This window comes from Sceloporus occidentalis, unplaced genomic scaffold (assembly GCF_023333645.1).
Source record: "Sceloporus occidentalis isolate IW3139 unplaced genomic scaffold, rSceOcc1.0.p SCAF_87, whole genome shotgun sequence".
Taxonomy (NCBI): Eukaryota; Metazoa; Chordata; class Lepidosauria; order Squamata; family Phrynosomatidae; genus Sceloporus; species Sceloporus occidentalis.
In genome coordinates this window covers 1,666,350-1,686,877 of record NW_028317067.1, presented here as the reverse complement: position 1 = coordinate 1,686,877, position 20,528 = coordinate 1,666,350, and the positions used below count along the sequence as shown (strand labels likewise).

General features: G+C 39.1%; 1 protein-coding gene across 1 annotated transcript in view; it reads right to left on the bottom strand.

Moving 5' to 3' along the window:
* LOC149284883 (vasopressin V2 receptor-like) overlaps nucleotides 1-16,222 on the bottom strand; it is a 41,384-nt gene extending 25,162 nt beyond the window's left edge. Inside the window, exon 1 of the mRNA XM_089496038.1 lies at nucleotides 16,148-16,222. Within this exon, the coding sequence (XP_089352164.1) occupies nucleotides 16,148-16,222 (75 nt within the window). The remainder of the gene's footprint in view (nucleotides 1-16,147) is intronic.
* Between the last annotated feature and the right edge of the window lie 4,306 nt (nucleotides 16,223-20,528).

Genomic DNA, 20,528 nt, shown 5'->3' with positions numbered 1-20,528 from the left:
TCATTTCCTGAAATTTGTATTTCTAAAATTAACGGCAATCCAACAGTAAAAACGGTAAAATCCTTTTTTTTTTTTTTTACATCGATTGAAACTTCACATGGTTCCATCTGCTACCTGTGTTTGTATATTTATACATTTCTGAAAAAAAATGACAATTATAAAGATTTTACCAATATTGGAAAATATTAAAAACCATCAGCCAGACAGAGAGAGCCAGACTTAAAATGTTATGTACTAAGTATATGAAATACATGAATCTCTGTTATTAAAAAAATATATACAAAAGGCTGGAATTTGTCCTAAAATTTGAACAGGACATAATATATTTCCCCAGTCTGTGTATTCATCTCAATTTCACGGGGATTTGTACCCACGGCACCCTCTTATGACATGTCCTCTAAGATTTCCAAATGGAACGCCTGTTCCTCCGTACAGTTCTCCTAAAGTACCTAAACCACAGGTGTAGAGGCTATCAAGTTTACAGGCCGGTAAGACCTGAACCGGTAAAATCACGCTGACTCAAAATAAAAAGAGTCACTGCTCAAAATAAGTGGCGCTGTTTTCTAAAATTACAAATAGACATAAAAATAATGCATTATAACTATCACGCTGACCCCAAAGAACTTTCTAAGACTTTTGAGTAGACCACTTTTCTTTAAGAACTCATTGAGAACTAAAAAAAAAAAAAGTTTGCAAGATCCCAGAGGTCCCCTTTTCACTATACTATATGTATATATAGGTTTTTTACAGGGATGTACAGTATGATATCTTTACAAAGTGGTTAAGCCCCAATGGGACTGGTGATTGAGACCCCACGGAGACTCATTTATTAAAGTTGATGATCCTTAGTAATTGAAACCTATTACTACCAATTATTTCAGCAGAAGTACCAAGTGCCCATGAATATTTACCAAGTACATGGAAGAAATCGAGAAGTCAAGGACCATGAAAATGGCTGTGTGTGTATGTTAATAACTGTAATATAGCAATCATACCGGGAAAAAAAAGGAAGAGTAACCAGCGGCTTACGTAGTACATGTATGATGCCTTCTCCAGACCAATAAGGTATAGGAAAATATTTGGATAAATCTTCCATGAAAACCTAGCTGACATTTATCATTTTACAACAATAATGATTTATTTTGGAATAATATAATTTATTTTGTTATTTTATGACTCCATTTCTGCCAAACATTGTACATGAAGAGCAGATAACAAAACGTAATATTGTGTTAGCAGAACTGCTAGCAAATGTATAGAGCAAGAAAAAAAATGAACCCAGTTTCTGTGCATTGTCCATTTGTGGCACTGTGTGCCAGTAAGTTACTTAGGGTCATTGTGGTTCGTTTGCCCAAGTTAGTTCATATGGGAAATAGGAATTTGTAAACAGGTAACTTAAAGTTTTTTCTATGAATTGCTTTAAATTGCAAATATGTTTACTTTTTTTCATTTGATCAATACATTTGTTTCTTGTCTGCAACCAAAAACGTATATTTTTGCTTTTACTATAAATACTGTTTTTGTATTACCTGCCAGCAGATTCAGTAGCGCTATTACAATAGGAGGCGGTGAAAATTAACAATAGAATGAAAATTGACTATATACATATTGACAGGCGGTATAGAATGAGAAAAGAGCCCTGCTCTTGCAAAGTTCATCTATAAATTCATCTATAAGTAGATGAATTTCTAACTACTTCTATGTTTCGTGTTATACATCGCGTGTGTCTTTTTATATGTCCTGGAACATCAATCATGCCACATGACTAGGGGTGCATTTTCTTCCACAATGTCCTCTTTTAACAAGTATTCCTTTTTTTGCATCAAATCAAGTAGGTTATTCACACCGCTATGATTTATCTGTGCCAACTTTAGCCACCAATTAAATAACAAGTTGTTTAAACCCTCACAGCCAATTCCAGAACCGTTCTTTCTCATAGATTGATAAGACGTACTTGTAAGTCGTCCTTAGGCAGTCATTATTTAGATACTGTACCTCTATGAACTATAGGAAAAGCAAAACAAGTTTAAACGGGCTGGATTTTAGCACGCATACATACACATAGTGCATAGTGAGTACGTAAGCTTTCTATAGGTCCTCTGACGTATGGATAACATTCTAGCGCCGCTATTTACTCTTATTTCAACCGTACAAGCAAAACTCAGTCAGCATCGGACCATATGAGACAAAGTCCTGGCAGCACGATCTTTATAACAAATTCAGATCAAGTTCTATATTTTTGCCAAATGCAGAACAGCAGGAAATCGGAAAAAAAACCCCACAAAAAATAGTGATTACATTTCAGTAAATTTTTATTTAGTTAGAAAACCTTACTTTAATAAATAGAATAGAATAAAAAAAATAACCAGGGAGGTTTTCTTAAATTAACACATTTCTTGTAAATAAATACTGGATAAGAACTGTTGCATGTCCATATCTTCCCCAGATATAATTCTTTTATCATGTAAGCGTTTTTGCCAGGAAGACTTTAACTTGTCATGTGACACAAAAGCATGCACTGATAGGTCATTGCTATTGGAGCAGAAAAGCTTTTTTTTTTTTTAGTTTATATGAGATAAAAACCTTTGGGAGAATTAATAAAATGACAGTTCTGTCAAGGTTTATTATCTTTAATGGTTTGACTTGGTGGAATTTCACCTTTAAATTATATTTAAACTATTTATAGCTAACTCAGACACATCTATATTCTCAGGGGCAGTTCTATGTATTACCCTATTGATTCTTAAAATTCCACACTGGGTTAGCTTTTATTACTGCCACTGAAGGACTATTCCATGCAAGTACTACTCTTTTTGTAAAGCAGATACTTACATTTTAGGTATTTTTTTGTTTCTAATGTCCTTGCACAGATACTAATGCACTTAAATATATGTTACAAAGCCTGTTAGTGCCTGCTGCTTCTTGTTATGCAATTTTTTTTATTAAACACATGTAAAAACATCCTTTTTTGCTTTACATTTTGCTGACTTGACTTCAGAAGGGCACTGCTTTCAGAGAATACTACTGGTGGGGGACCTTTCCTCACTTTAGTAGTTGCTTGTCTCATATATCTCACTTAAAGATCCTGTCTATAGTCATTCTCTCACCATTCTGTTTATGGGGCAGGATCCCTGACTTTAAGCTGACAGTGAAACTTGAACAGAAAAGGAAACAATCCTATTTGTAAATAAATGCACAAAAAATATACAATGTTTCAATGCTAAAAAAAAACAAAAAAAAACATAAAATATCATTACCTTGCAAAAGGAAATATTCCTATTGGGGAAGGTTGCTCTATCCAGGCATCTGTGAACTTGCCCTGTGGCTCCAAAGTGGGGTGGCAGGCCACCAAGGAAGCCCCAAATTGGCCAGATCCAGGGCAGACTGATGGTGAGAAAGGTGCAGAGTGTGGGTGTCAGGCTGCAGCCAGGGAGGCAGTGGTGGTGTGTTTCATAGGAGACTGGCTCTGCTGCTTGTGCTGTGTGAGCTTGGAGGAGCTTTGGTGGAGGGGGTGGGTGCATCACACAGGGGCTGGAAATTAACATCTCAAAATCCCAGCACTTGCTTCCTCATCTCACACAGCCTCTGGCACTCCAGAACAGCAATGCCAAGCCGCCTGTAGCATTGCTTTTTTTAACCCCAACAGGCTGTTGGCTTGCAAGGTCCTAGGTTAACCATGGCTGTCCTTGTTACTCCCTAATACTTATTGTCCTCTGTCCACTGCCCATAGTCATAGTGCAAAGAGCCCTGGCGAAGAAGGTGGATTACAACTACAACAAGAAAAAGATGAAAAAATATACATAAATATATAAAAATATATATATATAAATATATATATATAAAAAAATATATAAATATATAAAAAAAAATATATAAATATATAATATATATATATATATATATAAAAATACAAATATATTAATACATTTATCATTAACTTAATTAATGGCGACCTCCTGATCAAAGGGACATAATAAATGAACTGGGATATTCAGAGATTCCTGAGTCTCTATGGACGTAAGCACTTGACTAGACCCCTTGTGTCTGGATCCAGGTTTAAATTGAAGGCACTCTATCCCATCGACAGACTCCTGTCAAACAGACTAGAGCACCACCATCTGCAAAGAGATTAGTCTAACAGAATTAAACCTGGCTTTTGTAGGGCCATTGCCTGCACAATGATTTAATAAATAGCAGCCTAGAATTTGACGGCAGATAAGAACCATACAGTCTGCCCAGTTTTCCAGAAGTAGAGACTCAGACTCAAACCAGTCCTTTCAGGTTCAGAAGCCATATGCCTATCCCATGCATGTTCAAATTCCCTTGCTGTATTCATCTCTACCACTTATGCTGGGTTGCTGTTCCACTTATCTACCACCCACTCAGTAATGTAAAACTCCCTTACTCCCTTATATCTCAGTCTCTTCTTTCCCTCCTTTACTTTATTATAATGTTTCTGTCACCTCTCCTCTTTCTCTTCTTTCCTCCAAGCACATATTTATTTTTTTTATCCTGCAAACCATTCACCATTTTTGTATCCCTCGTCTGAACTCCCTCCAGAAAGTCAATATCCTTCTGGAGATGATATTTAAAAAAACTGTACATGAAGTGACAATCCGAACAGGTCCTACGATGTATGCCATTTATCCGTCCTCGCCGACAGTCCACACCGAAAAGTGATGTCATTTCTGGCCACGCAGCACAGCAAGGCGGCTACCGGCCACAATGAGGTTATAGGAGGGGACTGGAGGATTGTATGTGTGCATAAGTATATGTACAGTATATATATGCATGCATGTAAGTATGTGTGTGTGTCTGTTTATGTATGTGTTTATATGTACATGCATGTATATATATATTTATATATATGCATGTATGTGTGTGTGTCTGTGTTTTGTATATGCGTATATTTGTGTATGTATATATATATATATATGTATATGTGTGTGTATTTGTATGTGTTTACGTGTACATGTATGTATGTATATATATGTATGCATGGATGTGTGTGTGAGTGTCTGTGTCTGTGTATGCATGTGTGTCTGTTTATGTATGTGTTTATGTGTATATGTATATATGTGTGTGTTGGGAAAGCAAAATAGAACTTTGAAACCAGTGGAAAATGTAAAAGACAGACAAGCAAGAAAAATGGAGACAAAAAAACGAAGGAAATGATGCCAGCAAGTGAGGTGCAAAAAAATAGAACTGCAAGAAAGACTGCAAGAGACAGAAAATAGGCAAACATGGGAAAAAATGAGCTTGCTAAAGGCAGGAAAACACAACAAAACACTTGTTATTCATCAAACCAATAAAAATTATTGCGTGTTTTACAAAGGATTCCATTTGCGTCATTCAGCTATACCGCCTTAAAACATACAGCCCCCCCCTTGTCCCAGTCCAGATTCACATGTTTAGTTCTTTGTGGCTTCATTTTTTTTAGACTAGCAAAAACAAGCATGATCCAAAAAATGTTGGATATTCCGAATATGTCAGAGTATCTGATATCTGGGAGCAGAGCTCTGCCAGATAACATCATGGTTTCTAGACCTTTTCTTGGCCTACTTTAAATAAAATGCCTCCATGGCTAAGTTCTCCCTTAGGACACAGTGACCTTATAACCCTTATCTTCCTTTCACTCCAACAGAAGTGGTTTAGCAGTAATGGGGGAAGGGGGGGGTATTGTAACAGTTGACCGTGTGCACTGTACTTTACACAATAGACATTACAACTGAGACTCTTTTGAAGGAAACGTTGCAGGTGTTTCTGGATCCATGTGATTCTGGAGCAGTGTTCTTCTTTTGAGTTGAAACATTAAGGAGAACCAGGCACATCCAAACAAAAATAGTCTTCATCGGGCCAGGTACATGGGTGAAGTTATATATCTCTTGTATATGGAGGTTCTGGACCTTTCGCCACCAATACAACCAGGATAGGGTGGGGGATCTTTGCCACAATGAGGATCTAAAATTATCAGGGGGATAGTTGGAGTAAAATGCCCAGTGGAATAATGGTATGGATGACAATTTCAAAATGGCAGACAAAAGATCCGACTGTACCTTTTTAATATAAACACGGTAAAAAGTAGTTATATTTTGCTAACATCTTCATACTTACTAACACTGGGAGACTGTGATGTCACACTTTACCCACGTGACATCACAAACTCCTATTGCCTTTTTTTGGGAATGGTCAGTCCTTGTTTCTGGACTAAATGTGTATAAATATAGATCTTTTTTCTGTGATAATTTAAAGAGGTCTTGCCCAAATCCCACATTAGATTTACAGATCAAAATAAGCAACTTCTACCTGTTGAAACCAACCTTATGCAGCCCTGTTAGCTTTTATTTCTCAAGACCTGCATGTTTACCTGTCCCCATTATTTTATCTGATCCCTGTTAAAATCTATTTTACTTCACCTTTAGCCACAGATCTTGGGTAATATAACCCCTTTACATATAAATCTAGCATTCCCCAAACCATTACAACAATTAAAAAAGACTTATATATATTATTATATATTCTGTAGGTGACAGTGCCCTTTAAGTTATAGAACTCTCTCCTAGATTTTTAGATGTGGCTCCCAACTTTTCTGTGCCATTTTGTATTGATCTTTATGGGTCGACCTCTTTCTAACTCCCCAAAATAACATATTGGGTCCAAGATTTATTGGTTGGCTCCTAACCTTTATAGAAATGTATCCAGCCCTACCCAAACCTCAAGGCAATCATCTTTGGAGGTGACCTATCACCCACTGAAGCTGTCCCTTCCCCGGGGATCATGTGACTTGCAGAGGTCGAAACCTGGTAGAACCAGTCTCTTCTCCTGGACACTCAGGCCTCGTTAAGAGGATATTATGTTACAACTCGACCAGTGTACGGTTCTTGGTGCATCTTGAGGACAGTAGACCATCTCTTTGCTCAGGTTGAAATTCCATCTGCATATGGAACATACGTGAGCGGTCTGCTACATACACAATAAATGTCATGTCACTTGTCACTCAGTCCTGTATGGCTCTCTCTGGTGTTGACTTCAATGTACAGAAGGACGCTTCAGTTAAGTGTGCGTTTCAGAGCTACTTCCCTCTTGGAATTTTGCCTGCGTACCTGTCTGGCCTCATTCTTTATTTATGTTTTGGTGAAATTATTTTTATTGGGTATCTAAGACTGGGAAGAACATCAACAAAAGCAAAAAAGATAAGCATCTGAGACCGTTTCAGCTCACCCTTCTGCAGGTGCTTTTCTCTCTTACCCTTCCTATATACCCCCTCGCACTTTCTCTCTCTCTCTCTTTCTCTCTTCTCTCTTTCACTTGATCAGTGTCCTTAATCCTCCCCCATACAAAGACTGCCTCAGTCAATCAACAACAATCAGGAACCTAATAGGAAAGAGAACACAACAGGGGCGGAATAATCACGTAGCTCTTGAGAAAAAGGTAGCTAATACAGTATACCTTTCCATGTGGATGCACTTAAAGTGTATTATATTGGTTATTTAAATCTGTAAAAAGTGAAAAAAATGAGATTGATGTAAAAAAATTGCCCTCGCCCTTAAGGGGTTAAGAACCTATGCTGTGGCTGCCGCATATCGGTTGTGAGAAGTAATAAATAACGTCTAGGCGTTTATGAAAGTGATGTCTTTCTTCCCAATATTTTTCTTATCTCGCAAAAAAAATACATTTTCTTCTTTCTTTACCTTTTTTTTTTCCGAGGGAAAGGTTAATGCTCTGGCGAGCTGCTGTTGCTGGAGATGCTAGATATTTTATCTTTGAGACAATTTTACAACCTGATGTTTATTTCCTTGTCTAATCATTAAAGGCTGCCTGCCGCACAGAGCCATTCTCTGGGGTTATTGTGGATAATATGTTTTTTTTTTTGTGCGGTTAGTGTTACAGCAGAGTATATAAAATCAGCCGAGAAAGAAAGCATTTACAATGTCAGATGAGCGAACAATGATGTAGACTTCTTTAAATGTGATGTCACACGTTTCTCTTACCTCTCCAACTGGGCTAAAATAAATGCATTCTATTGTAACTGATACATTTATCTGATGGCAGCCAACAAGCAGCCTTTCGGCTCATTTAATTTGCTCTTCTGTGGCTCTTCTGAATTTAGCACTATTATAACTAATAATAAGAAACATAATTCCCAGAATAATTTGCAGAAATAATTATTTCATCATGTAAAAAAAAATTGCCAGAAACACTTAATTATCAAGTTTTTGTTTCTTCTTGAAGCCCAAGGTTCAGAGCTTCATTGGGAACACAAACCAGTGAAAATGGGGCTGGTGAACGTAAGGGCCACGGCAGCCACCAGATACCCCAGTCTTTGCTGGTCGTAGTCCCCGAAGAGATATGTGGCCCTTTCCTTCCCTCCTCAGCCAAAAGGCCTGCAAGAAGGACCACTGGGCCACCAAGACTGTCGCATTAGAGAGGGAGTAGTCCAGAGGCTACCACACCTCACTGGCCACAAAAACCTGAATCTTCGGGGGTTCTGGTTCCGCTGTGGCAACAAACGGGAACACTCCAGCCATTATATGCACTTTATTGCATATTATAGCTACAGGGCAACAACACCTGAGAGATTCCCCCCCCCACCAGCCCTCCATGCGGGACAGGCAGCCTCTCGCGCTCCCCACGCCTGTGCAGAAGTCAACGCGTTGGGGATCACTGATGCTCACGGTTTTGCCAGCTTGAAATAAATGCAGTTCTCAATTTGGGTTGACTAGTAGTGGTGCGAAATGTTGGACTACAGAGGGGGTATTCTTCTGCAGCTCTGGAGCTGGAGCTTCTCCTAAATATTTTTTTTTGTTTAGGTATAAAAAATACAAAATAGTTACTTTAACATGCTAGAGCAGGGGTTCTCAAACTGCGGCCCTCCAGCTGCTGCAGGACTACATCTCCCATAATGCTCCTTCAGCTAAGGGGCTGGCTGAGGAGTATGGGAGATGTAGTCCTGCAGCAGCTGGAGGGCCGCAGTTTGAGAACCCCTGTGCTAGAGAGTACAATTAATAAAGTCATAGACATTTTTTGCCTCTGGATAGTGTTCAAGTGAAATTCCGAGTATATCGTGCGAGTCCTTTCATCTCTTTGAATACTTTTAGCAAAGCATTCAGCTTTCGGTTTGAAGCGCAAGGAAGCAGCAGGGTTTCTCCCTCTTTGTGTTGTTGGTATTATCATAAAAAATTGTTGTCTTCTCAATGCAAGTTTGTTAAGTAAGAACATTCTGTGAAGCTAATAAAGCATAAGCATAGTAAAGACCCCATCTCATGTTTGCTGCGATGAGATGCGTCGGCTAGCCGAACCTTTCGCAGTTGCGACCCAGTATCAGGATCGGCCGGTCCATCTGGCACACGAAACAAACGCCGGACTGCCAGCACTCCACTCAGATGCCGCAGTGTGAGCTCTCCATCTGGATATGCCCAGCTGTACGCCATGTGAGCAGAAAAATGTAAACATGTAGCCTCTCGTATTCAGTGGTTGGCCACGCTTATGTCATAAGGTGGCTGTTGGCCTTAAAGTGGCCGGGCCACCTCATTATACCAAATCTGGCCCAGCTCGGTAGAGTCACATCTGTGCAGCTGCAACCAGGCCACTGGACCCAAAAGCATCTGGGGAACCTGCAGGAACTTCAGCACCGATGGGTGACCACAGTGATGGAATCTAAACATTAGACAAGACCAAAGACTAATCGTTGAGGCTTGAGTCTAGATGTGCCAAATGGTTCTTATTTACCATCGAATTCTATGTTTCTATGCAAATAAAAAGCCCAAAGAATTGACATGAAACGTTCCTTAATATATGAACATAGGCTCTAAACATAGTCCCAGGATTTCACCCCAATAAACACCATAGGTGTCAAAGGATCAAAGGGAAACCTGTGCCTTTTGGTTATTAATGCTGAGCACCTCTTAACCATGCGTAGCCAGAGAACACATCATTGTTTTGGCAGCCACATAATTAATTCCTTTCTGCCTCTTATTTAAATAACACGCTGTATTAAAATTAAGGGAACAAAGCCACAGAGCAGGAAACCTGTCAATCCAAATCGTTGTAGCATACCATTAGATAATTAACTGAAAAATCGAGTTACTACCCTAAAGCTGAAGAACCCCTCCTGGTTGAAGAAACAGTCATGGGCACTTCATTTTTATGTGATTTAAAGACACACCCCCCCCCCCCCGCCTTGGCTTTTCTTTACTACTGTATAGCATTTCCTTAAAAACTCCCTGCAGCAAAAGTAGACCCCTGACCTTCGCTGACCTCAACACCTTAGCTTGTTTGATAATCGATGCCTAATCCTACCCACTTTGATCCTTTAAAGTCTCTTGGGGTAGTCTCATGGCTAGCCCTGGCTCCTGCACTTGGACGCACTTATTTTCTGTCTCCTTTAAGGAAGGAGAGTTCCTGGAGGCCATCCCAGAGAAGGTCCCACCAGGGAAGGTCCCACTAGGGAAGATCTCACCAGGGAAGATCTCACCAGGGAAGATCATCCAATGTGTAAAGTTTACACAAAATGGTCAAAATCTAGAAACCGTGCAAAACAGTGGTTTTCACACCAAAATATGTAATTAAAACTATGGTCAGTGAAGTCGACTTTCAGATGTTTCTTAAAAGTCAGTGCAAGAAAAAAAGCGGAGAGGGGCCTGGACCCCAAAGAGGGACTGTCTCTCCTAAAGAGGGACACTTGTGAAGCATGAAAAATAGAAATGACTTTGCCTTTAAATAGTCGAAATCGGCCCAAATCCTGAAAGGTCACATGTTGCTTGATACTGCCGAGGACACTTCAGTTCTATATTGTGTATGTAAATATCTGAGTGTCTTTGGCCTGAATCATATCCTGTTTCACCTGTTTTAAAAGACCTGGAAAGGGATCTTCTTTTTAATAAATGATATTCTTAAATGCGCATAGACATCTAAAACAAAAAAACTGAGAACAAAAGAGTCAGCAGCGTGTTTAAATAGCACGCAATCTATCACCTTGTCACATTTTACATTGTGTAGGTCAGTACACAAAATAATGTTCGCTCCAGTAATCGAGTTTACAGAATTAAATGAGCAATATATATGTTAGACACGTAGCTTATATAGATAACACAGGAGAAGCTATCTCATATATATATATATAAAACACAGTGAAAGCTTAACTGTTCTGATGATTTTATGATTATTCCTCCCCACTAGGATATCATTTTCTTTTGTAAAGTTACTGTACATCCTTGGTGCATCTTGTTTTTGCAGCCTTTGTAAGGTTATGGCTAGCAGAAGGGTTGTAATACTACAGAATAGGAAGTATACTAGTTTTGCCACCTATAGCAGCCTCCCCAATAATAACACAATCCCTTTTTTAATAGAAATATCTCCAGATTAATGTGAGCGATTGACAAACACAAGATATATATATATATATATATATATTATATATATATATATATATATTATATATATATATATATATATATATATATTATATATATATCTTTAATAAATTCATTTGGCTATACGTGATTAGTTACAGTTCCCCGTAAATTGTTTCTTTGTTTTTTTTCTTGGTAAATGTTAACATTTCTGCTTGCCACTCAAGCAGATTTTCTTTAAAATCACATCTGTGTGCACTAAATGGTATTTAAACACGGCACGCATCCATGCATACTAACACTACTAACCAGTCTGTACTAACTGCAAATATTCCATATGAACCAAGGCGTGGACATTACATGTCACATATTAATACTAGTAAAGAGAAGTTTATATGTATATATATATATATATACACGAAGTCCAATAACATTTATTTATTTATATATATATATATATATTAAAGAAAGAGAGCAAATCAAGGATTTTTAATTAAAATACACTATTATCATAGGATAGCTAAACAAGTAAACAAATCATTGTTTTGAGTTTTTTGTTTACTATAACTATCTTACAATATGCAGTATATATATTTATATACAGTATATATATACTGAGGAAAAAAATGGGTCCCGCCGAGTTCTACTTGACAAAGTCCGTTTTAAAGTATTGTGAGGATTACTTAAATAAATGCGGTAATGTGGTGACAGATTAGCATCGCAACCATTTTAAGCATATGTGTCCACTATGTAGAATTTAGAAACTCAGCTTTGGTTTGGAAAGATGAAAGTTATGTGGCTAAGAACAAGGCTCTACTTCGGAAAGAAGGTAAAAATAAGAGAAGGCTGATTAATATTTATATAGGTGTCCACCTGATACGTCACGGGGACAAGGCTATCCCTCAGTATACAGGAAATGGGGTGGACTGAGCCAGAGGAAGGCAACCAAATGCCACCCCACATACCTGGAGACCAGCCATGGAAGTCTGGTAATCAGTGCTGATTCTTGGACCCTCCTGGGTAGCATGGATTAGGTCACAAAGACTTCCATTGCGAAGGATGTCCACTTAATTGAACGGCTCATACTCCAGGCTGTACGCTGGGACAACATGTTATAGCCTCAGAAGTTTGTGGTGCAGAGAAAAATGTGTGATGGTGTTCAGTTTAAATGGGCCGGTTACAAGGGTTATCCCCCCAACTAGCTGACTGAACCCCTGCTCTCATGGGTGTGCAACTGCTCAATAGGTCATAAGCACAAGGCCTGCCACTGTTGAACCTAGGACAGTATAAGCTTCTGCCTACTAGGGATCCCCCACAACTTAAATGCCCCCACCTTTGTATCTTACATAGCTATCTGGGGTAGATCAGAAAACATGTCCCCTCACGTTCTACTCAATGTGCAGGGTTTGACATCACTAACAATTATATCTCTACCAATTACGTCCACAAGCCTTGTCACAAACACTGTTGCACACTTTGCCTGCACATGTCAATTTGTCAGTGATGGCACTGAGGTATGATGTCATATCTTTGCACCTTCACTCATAGGGAGCGCAAGTGATGTGTGCAAAGGAGCACTTATCTCCTGCTCCCCCTGTTCGACGCCAGGAACAGGGGACAGAAAACATGCCTCTTGTGCTTTGGGGCGCATGTTAATTAACCACCATTTCTCTAGCATAGCCACCAACAAAACATTTTATGAAGCGTAAAAGGAACATGATGATTCATGAGATGGTTCTTCTAGTGGCTATATAAATACGCCTTTTGCTGTGAATATTGTTTTTGTAAGAAATAATTGGCTGATGACATTTATCTCAAAAGACAGAAAAATAGCGAACAGCAATGGCCTAAAATAGAAGTGTCAGGAAGCAGAATCCAGAATCCCTTGTGTATTTTGGAAGTTTACTAGTGATTTTTAGTGAAAATGTACACAAGTCCTTATATTATTCGTCTAAAAAAATACTCTACCAAACCTAATTTGTGCATTAATGAAGTTAAATAGATAAAACCTTAACAACCATAATTACAGTGCGCAAACAACCATGGCTTTCTGGTGATTACTATTGTTTAAGAGCAGTTCCCATACAACAAACTATAGTAGAAAAAGAGATTATCTCATAGGAGACATGGAGATTCAAGTATAACAACAAACACAGAGATCGGCATCGCTGTTGTGTCAATACAACACCTTTGAGGTAAGGATACCCTTGGCAGCAGCACTTCTCATACAGAAACGAGATGAAGACACAGTAGAATTGTTGTAGGAACCCCCGCAACATTTTAAATGACCAAATAAGGACATTTGTTTTAAGGGGTGTGGTTATGAACCGTCTTATGTGACATCGTGACCCAGTGATGTAACAAAGTAACATTTATACGGATTGGTTCACAATATTTAAACCCGTGTTTTTATAGACATTATTGTGAGTTTTAGGGCTGTAGAACACTGATCCTCGGGCATTGGGGAGGAAAGGGGGACAGAGGATTTTGGGCCCTATAGAGGTACATATGGAAGGTATGAATGGGCGCCATCACTCCCCCACTCCAGAACATTGTTCTGGTCCATTAGTTACAAATCCAGCGCTCCCTGGTTAGTGGTTGGCTTGTAGAAGAAGTGATGTCATAATTAAATTGCCACTATATCATCACTGGTTTTACTGGTATCGTAACTGGAGAGTTCTTCTGAAATCACAACTGCGGTAAGTGAAACACCCAAAATGTAAAGTTTATATAAAGTACATTACATTGAGGAGAGGAATTTACAGGATTGTCGGAAAGACTCGATAATATTGAACCGTAAAGGTAAATGAAAGCGAGGGAGTTAAACTATTTCCGATCACACAGGCACCTGATGATCGGTCTATATTACACCATGATTAATAATCTTCCCTGGAAAATGGCTGGCAGGTTATGGAGAAAAAAGATTACAAAACGTCTATGTAATTTATTACAGTCTTACATTTAACCCCTCAATGACAAAGCCCATACATGGATGCATTGTTTTCAATGGGTTTAGGGACCGCCCATTGTCCTTAAGGGGTTAAAGTACTTGGAAAATTGACATTTCAAATAAAACAGGGCAGGACTGATGATGACAAGGTGACTCTGGCACTTTAAGGCCAGCGGCTGCCTGATGACATAAGTGTGCTGCCACGTGCTATGTTTTTATGCTCATGTCGCATTACAGCTTGGGACATACTGCTGTGCCGGGTCATTGTGTGGAGCCGGTGGCCAGCGGCCCAGTGGACATTTTTGTTGTAAATCTTGATAGAGGTCCTCAAAGTTTTGTTTTCTTTCATAAAAATGTTAAATTGAAACAGGTCGATCTAGTGCCGAAAGTTATATTTTCATTTTTTTAATGCGTATAGTAGGCCATTTTCATGGACTCCATCACATTTTACACGGTGCGTACATTCTTTATTTATTAGGATTTGAAAAAAAAAATGTCTGTGTCATTTAACTCCTTCCCCAGATGCCTCTAGTGAGAGAGGTGAGCACTCGTCAGTACGCGTCTTGCGTATGCTCAGTAGCACTCCCATGATCCCATGCTCCAATCAAAATGTATTCCACAATATATTTAATGTCAAAACAAGGCTAGAGTGGAACTTGAAGCCCGGTGAGCATGGTTTTGTACTCTTTTCTGTATACTGTAAGGGAAAGCACCCTAAGCCATAATTATTTTTTTTAACTTGAAAGACGAAGACATTTGGCATTTTTTACATGTGTCAGGCTTCGTTGCGTTAAAACATTTACTGCCCTGTGAAGTTTTTACGCATACCTAGTTAACAGAACCACCTGGTTCCAGCTATAAACAGAAATGCCTATTGACTACCAATTACTAAATATGAACTGCTTCATTAGGGGAACTTTCCATTAAGTTTACATTATGGCAGCTGGGATGGTGTCAAAAGGCGGCAGAATCTGTGTATCTAACGTTCTTCGCTCTTACAAAGATTGCCAGACCAAAGCAGCTCCACATTGAAGTTGAGACAATAAAGAGGAGAAATAATGTATCAAGGAGGAATGAATAACCATCAAAATATAGTGAACATGAAGTCAAGCTGGCTTCTTCGTAGCATAAATGTAAGGTGGGTTTCTATCTAAAAACTTATGAACATCATGATTTGAGTTCATTTAGTTTAGGGAACGCTTTAATGTCATGTTTGGAAAAGTGGCACCAAGTAAAGCATCTAAAACAGCCATAATCGCTATGGAACTAATCTGTTTAAAATGTAAGATATGTATGTTAATGAGCGATGTTGATGATATTGTCCCTTTTGACTTGGCAAACTAGTTGATGTTCCCCTTCATTATAAGTGGACATCATCTGCTTGTGATAGCACTGTCCATGGTGCTGATTGTGGAGATAGGACAGAGTAGGTGACCTTCCTTCGATCTATTTAGCCGACATATACAAGAATGATACATATATATATAACTTTATTTTCTATAGGGAATACGTTTATTAAGATGTAGAAAAAGATCAGAGAAAGGAAGTAACTGTTACCGGGAATGTAGCTGGAATCTCTGTTAGTAGAGAAAAACTGCTTTCTAGAGCTCGAGAGTTCTATTTTTCCAGATAGATTCCATCTGGAAGTTAATGCGATTCATCATATTTTTCCATGTTGGCTCAGTAAAAGGTGTCACCTATGACTAAAGACTTAAACTTTTCTTGGACCAATATTTCTTTCCCTTATTAGAGACTGCAGCTGCAACCGGACTCTGAATCCAATGAACCCCCGAGTAAGGCCAGGGTTGTCTTTAATGGAGAAAGAGACAGTTGCCCTTTGACTTACCTTAGGGGTCCACTGCAGCTGTCTCTTGAGATTCCCATTATCGTGCTTTTTCGCTTCTTGTGCTGCCCCAGGCATCCGTCTGAATACCCCCGTTATCCAAAGCCAAATACGTTTTCTAGCCTTATTTTATAGATGGAAATGTTACATTTATGTTATAAATTGAAAAATGTACCTTTATGTCTTTAGTTTGTAAAAAAAAAGGGGAACAAAATATATGAAGGTGAATTTAATCAACAAAGCTTTAAAGAGCAGTCAGTCAGTTCCTCTACTCGTTGGGTTCTCATTTTAACCCCTTAATGACAAAACCCGTACATGTACGGACTCAAAATGCATTGTTTTCAATGGGTTTAGGGACCGCCCATTGTCCTTAAGGGGTTAATTTTGCAGCTGTCATACTCATGGTAATAAAACATTCCACGCCTCATTGGAGCAAGGGAAATAGGAGTCTGTATTGAAAAACCATCTCTACGTGCGAAATCATTTGTATTTTATTGAAATGGAATTATTATTGTGAATAGACATTTTTCTTTTCTCTTGACCTCCCTTTAGTTTTATGGTAATACAACATTCTCGTAAAAAAAATAAAATGCAGCATTAGAAATATAACAAAACCGGGACACTCGTGATGTATAGGCTGGAAATCAGCGAGGGGACCCTGATGAATAACTGCCTGCGTCTGACTCTTGTTTTATCACCCTATTTAATAGAATTGAGACAACGCTATACTTCTGACTGTGACAAAGGGCTTTGACCTCTGTTTTTGATCATGTGCTGCCTGCTCCTGACCGCGGACTGTGAAACAATCTTCCGCCTTGTCACTATGTTATCCTGCCATTGGAGTGGCCGTTGTCATTGGAGTAACGTTAATGGTTGACACTTTTATGACCTGCATGATATGTGTCCCTCAAGTCTCCTGTATCAAGTCCAAGTTCCCCTAATTGTGGGTCCAGCTTTTCCAAAAAAAACAGGCTCTTCTGAAAATGACATCTTCTTAAAGAGACACCAAAAATCCCACCCTCTCTTTCCTACGCTGTATCATTCTTGGCGCAAGAACTAGATACCTTCAGTGATTTTATCTTGGCCAGTGCCCTAGGCCTTCCTTACTGTTGGATATGGCATGCTGTGAAGGCTGGACAGTATTTCCATGCAGTTCCTAAAGTTCAAACATTTTAACGAATCTCTACATGCAGTTATCCAGAAGAAGACAAAATCTTCATGATAAAGAATCCCCTATATCTCCAAGGACGGTCAAGGACAGTCAGATCAATCTTACGATCAACTACTGCTTCAATTAAGACATGTTCTAATGAAAACCTTTCTTTTAAGATAATAATACAATTATTACTGTTATTATGTTATTATTATATTTATGAGTATTATTATATTATTATTAATATAATTAATTATTGTTATAATTATAATTATTATAATTATGACTCACCCCATGCAGTCACCACCTTTAAAGATATGCCACTGTAAAGATTTACAATCCATCTAATTTCTGAAATTACGTTTTTTTCCCCCCCCGCCAAAACCACCTAATTAATACAACTAAAATCAGTGGAATCTGGTCATTAAATTGCAATATATTTTTTTACAATAATTCTGCAGGAATTGTATTAAACCTGTGGATACCAGAGTTTGAAAAGAACACAGTTTTACGGATTCCAGGTCTTCAAAGGGACAAATATGAGATTTTTCTTTTTTTAATGGATGCCACCTTGCATGATTGATGTATCATTGGTATCTAACTGCTATGACACATGTATTCCTTGCTCAATGGAAAAAAATCTATTTCCAGTCTTGCGCTGCAAATCGATAGTGGGCTACGAAATGTCAAAATAGTCTGAAAGCTTTTTAAAGATGTTGATGGAGGTGGGGCGCAAATGCTTAGATTTATGGATCATCTTGTGTCATAGAACCTCTACAGGATCAGTAGAGTAGGAATACAGAAGTGATGTATGGCCTGTGTATGTAAACCTGAGAAGGCGATGACTAGATGGGTATAGATTCCTATTTTAACTCTTTAAGCGTGCTACATATAAGCGTGCAGAGCCATTGTATCAACAATATCATTCATTTACAACATTATATTTTCTACAAGTGAATTGATATCTGATACCTCTTAAGTGCAAGACTTGTAACAGTAAATGACAAGCAAGTACGTTTTAGATAATATGCAGTCCCCAGGTCTTTTGATTATGTTATGGAGTGTATGTATGCTTTAGTACATAATAATCAGTTAAAGAGGAGAAAAGGGAGAACTGATAGAAATACATAAAACTCTGATCTTGACGATCCCAGGTTTTACTGAAGACAACCCGATCCCTTGATGTCCATCCCCTTAGTGACTTTGGGACAGGACAATGATGTCCTAGCGCCGCAACCTCATTGTAATGCAGCAGAGATAGGAAGGAACAGAGGTCTGCACCATATCGACATTTCATACTCAATTTCTCCGGATGAAGACAGATTTTTAAGTGTTCATTTTCAGTAGACGACAGATGCAGCCTTTTAGGAAGCAACCACTTGGCCCTAGGGGTTAAAATATGAATGGATTAGTCCAGGGCCGGCCCAAGGCAAAATGCCGCCTGGGGCGAATTTTAAAATGCACCCCCCTTATCTACCCTTCCTCTCCCTCCGTCCCTGCCCCCCCATTATCTACCCTTCCTCTCCCTCCGTCCCTGCCACCCCCCCCCCCCTTGTACTTACCTTTCAGCAGTCCTGCGGCGAGTCTCCCTGTTCGGTCTCGGTGCCGGCTTGTAATGCTGAGCGCCGGAAATCTTCCGGCACTCAGCATTACAAGCCGGCACCGAGACCGAACAGGAAGACTCGCCGCAGGGGAGAGAGAGAGGGGCGCTGAGCGGGTACTGACAGCTTGGTAAGCGAAAACCACTCGGCGCCCCTTTCTCTCTCTTTCGCTTTAAAAAAAAAAAAGGGCTTGGGGCGGCAAAGTGCCGCCTGGAGCGGTTGCCCCACTCGGCTCCATTGTCGGGCCGGCCCTGGATTAGTCCTGACAAGTAGTCACAGCTGGTTGAGCCCAGATGCAGAAGATTTATTAGAACATGCACCAAACACATGCAATGTAGTATATACAGTAGTGTGAAAAAGAAAGTGCACCCTCTTTGAATTCTGTGGTTTTACATGTCAGGACATATTAAAAATCATCTGTTCATTAGCAGGTCTAAAATTTAGGTAATCTGTTGGATTTGACCGTACGGTGCAGCCCTTCACCCCACGGGCATCAATGAGACTTGGCCATCCATGACCCTGTCGTTGGTCCACCGCTTTTCCTTCCTTGAACCACTTTTGATTTTTACTGACCACTGCAGACCCAAAACACCATACAAGAGCTGCAGTTTTGGTGATGCCCTGACCCAGTCATTTAGCCATCACAATTTGGCCCAATTTGGATCGCTCAGATCCTTACACATTTTCCCTACTTCTAACACATCAACTTTGAGGACGAAATCTTCACTTGCTGCCTAATATATCCCCCCCACTGACAGGAGCCATGATAACAAGATTATCAGTTATTCACTTCACCTGTCAGCGGCCATAATGTTACAGCTGATGTAATATATATATATATATATATATATATATATATATATATATATATATATATATATATATATATATATATATTACCAAAAACCACAATGAAGCTGTCATGATCCAAGTCATTTCTCTTCTGCGTTTAGAAAACAGATTAATGAGAGCTGCCTCTAACTAGAAGGCCATCCAGACAATCAGATTCCATTCCTATCTCAAAAATAAAGTAAACGTTTACTAGAGCTGACTGTGTCCTGTGATCTCTCCCTACGACAGCGGTGTAGCCCGACACGTGTTTCTCAGTTACCGCTTAATCAGGCGCTAAAAAAAGGGACATGCCATCGACTGGCACGGATAAACCTACACAGAGTCAACAAAGGGCAAACAACACAGAACTCTAAATGAAAAATACTTTACCATAAGACAAATCTTCCCATCTCCTTATTTATTATACAAGGGATGTTCGAAAGGTTTTATACACTTTTATATATATATATATATATAATATTAAAACGTGAGGAAACTTTTCGAATGTCCCTCGTAATAATTTATTTGTTGCGTATATTTATCATAATTTACATATCATGAATCTAGAGACAGCCAGCCGTTCATGAGAGAGGGGAGCAGTAGGTGGCCTATCCAACTGTATGTACTAGCTGAGCTGCACTGTGATTGGTTGCTGTTAACTCCTAATGATTTTAATGATCAATAGGATCGCTATTCTGCATGTACAGGAAGTGTACCTAAGTAGGCTTCCTTTCTTCAATAAAGGCCACCAGAGGAGGAGCTAAAATGCATTGACCGATTTGATTCCAGTAAACGGCAA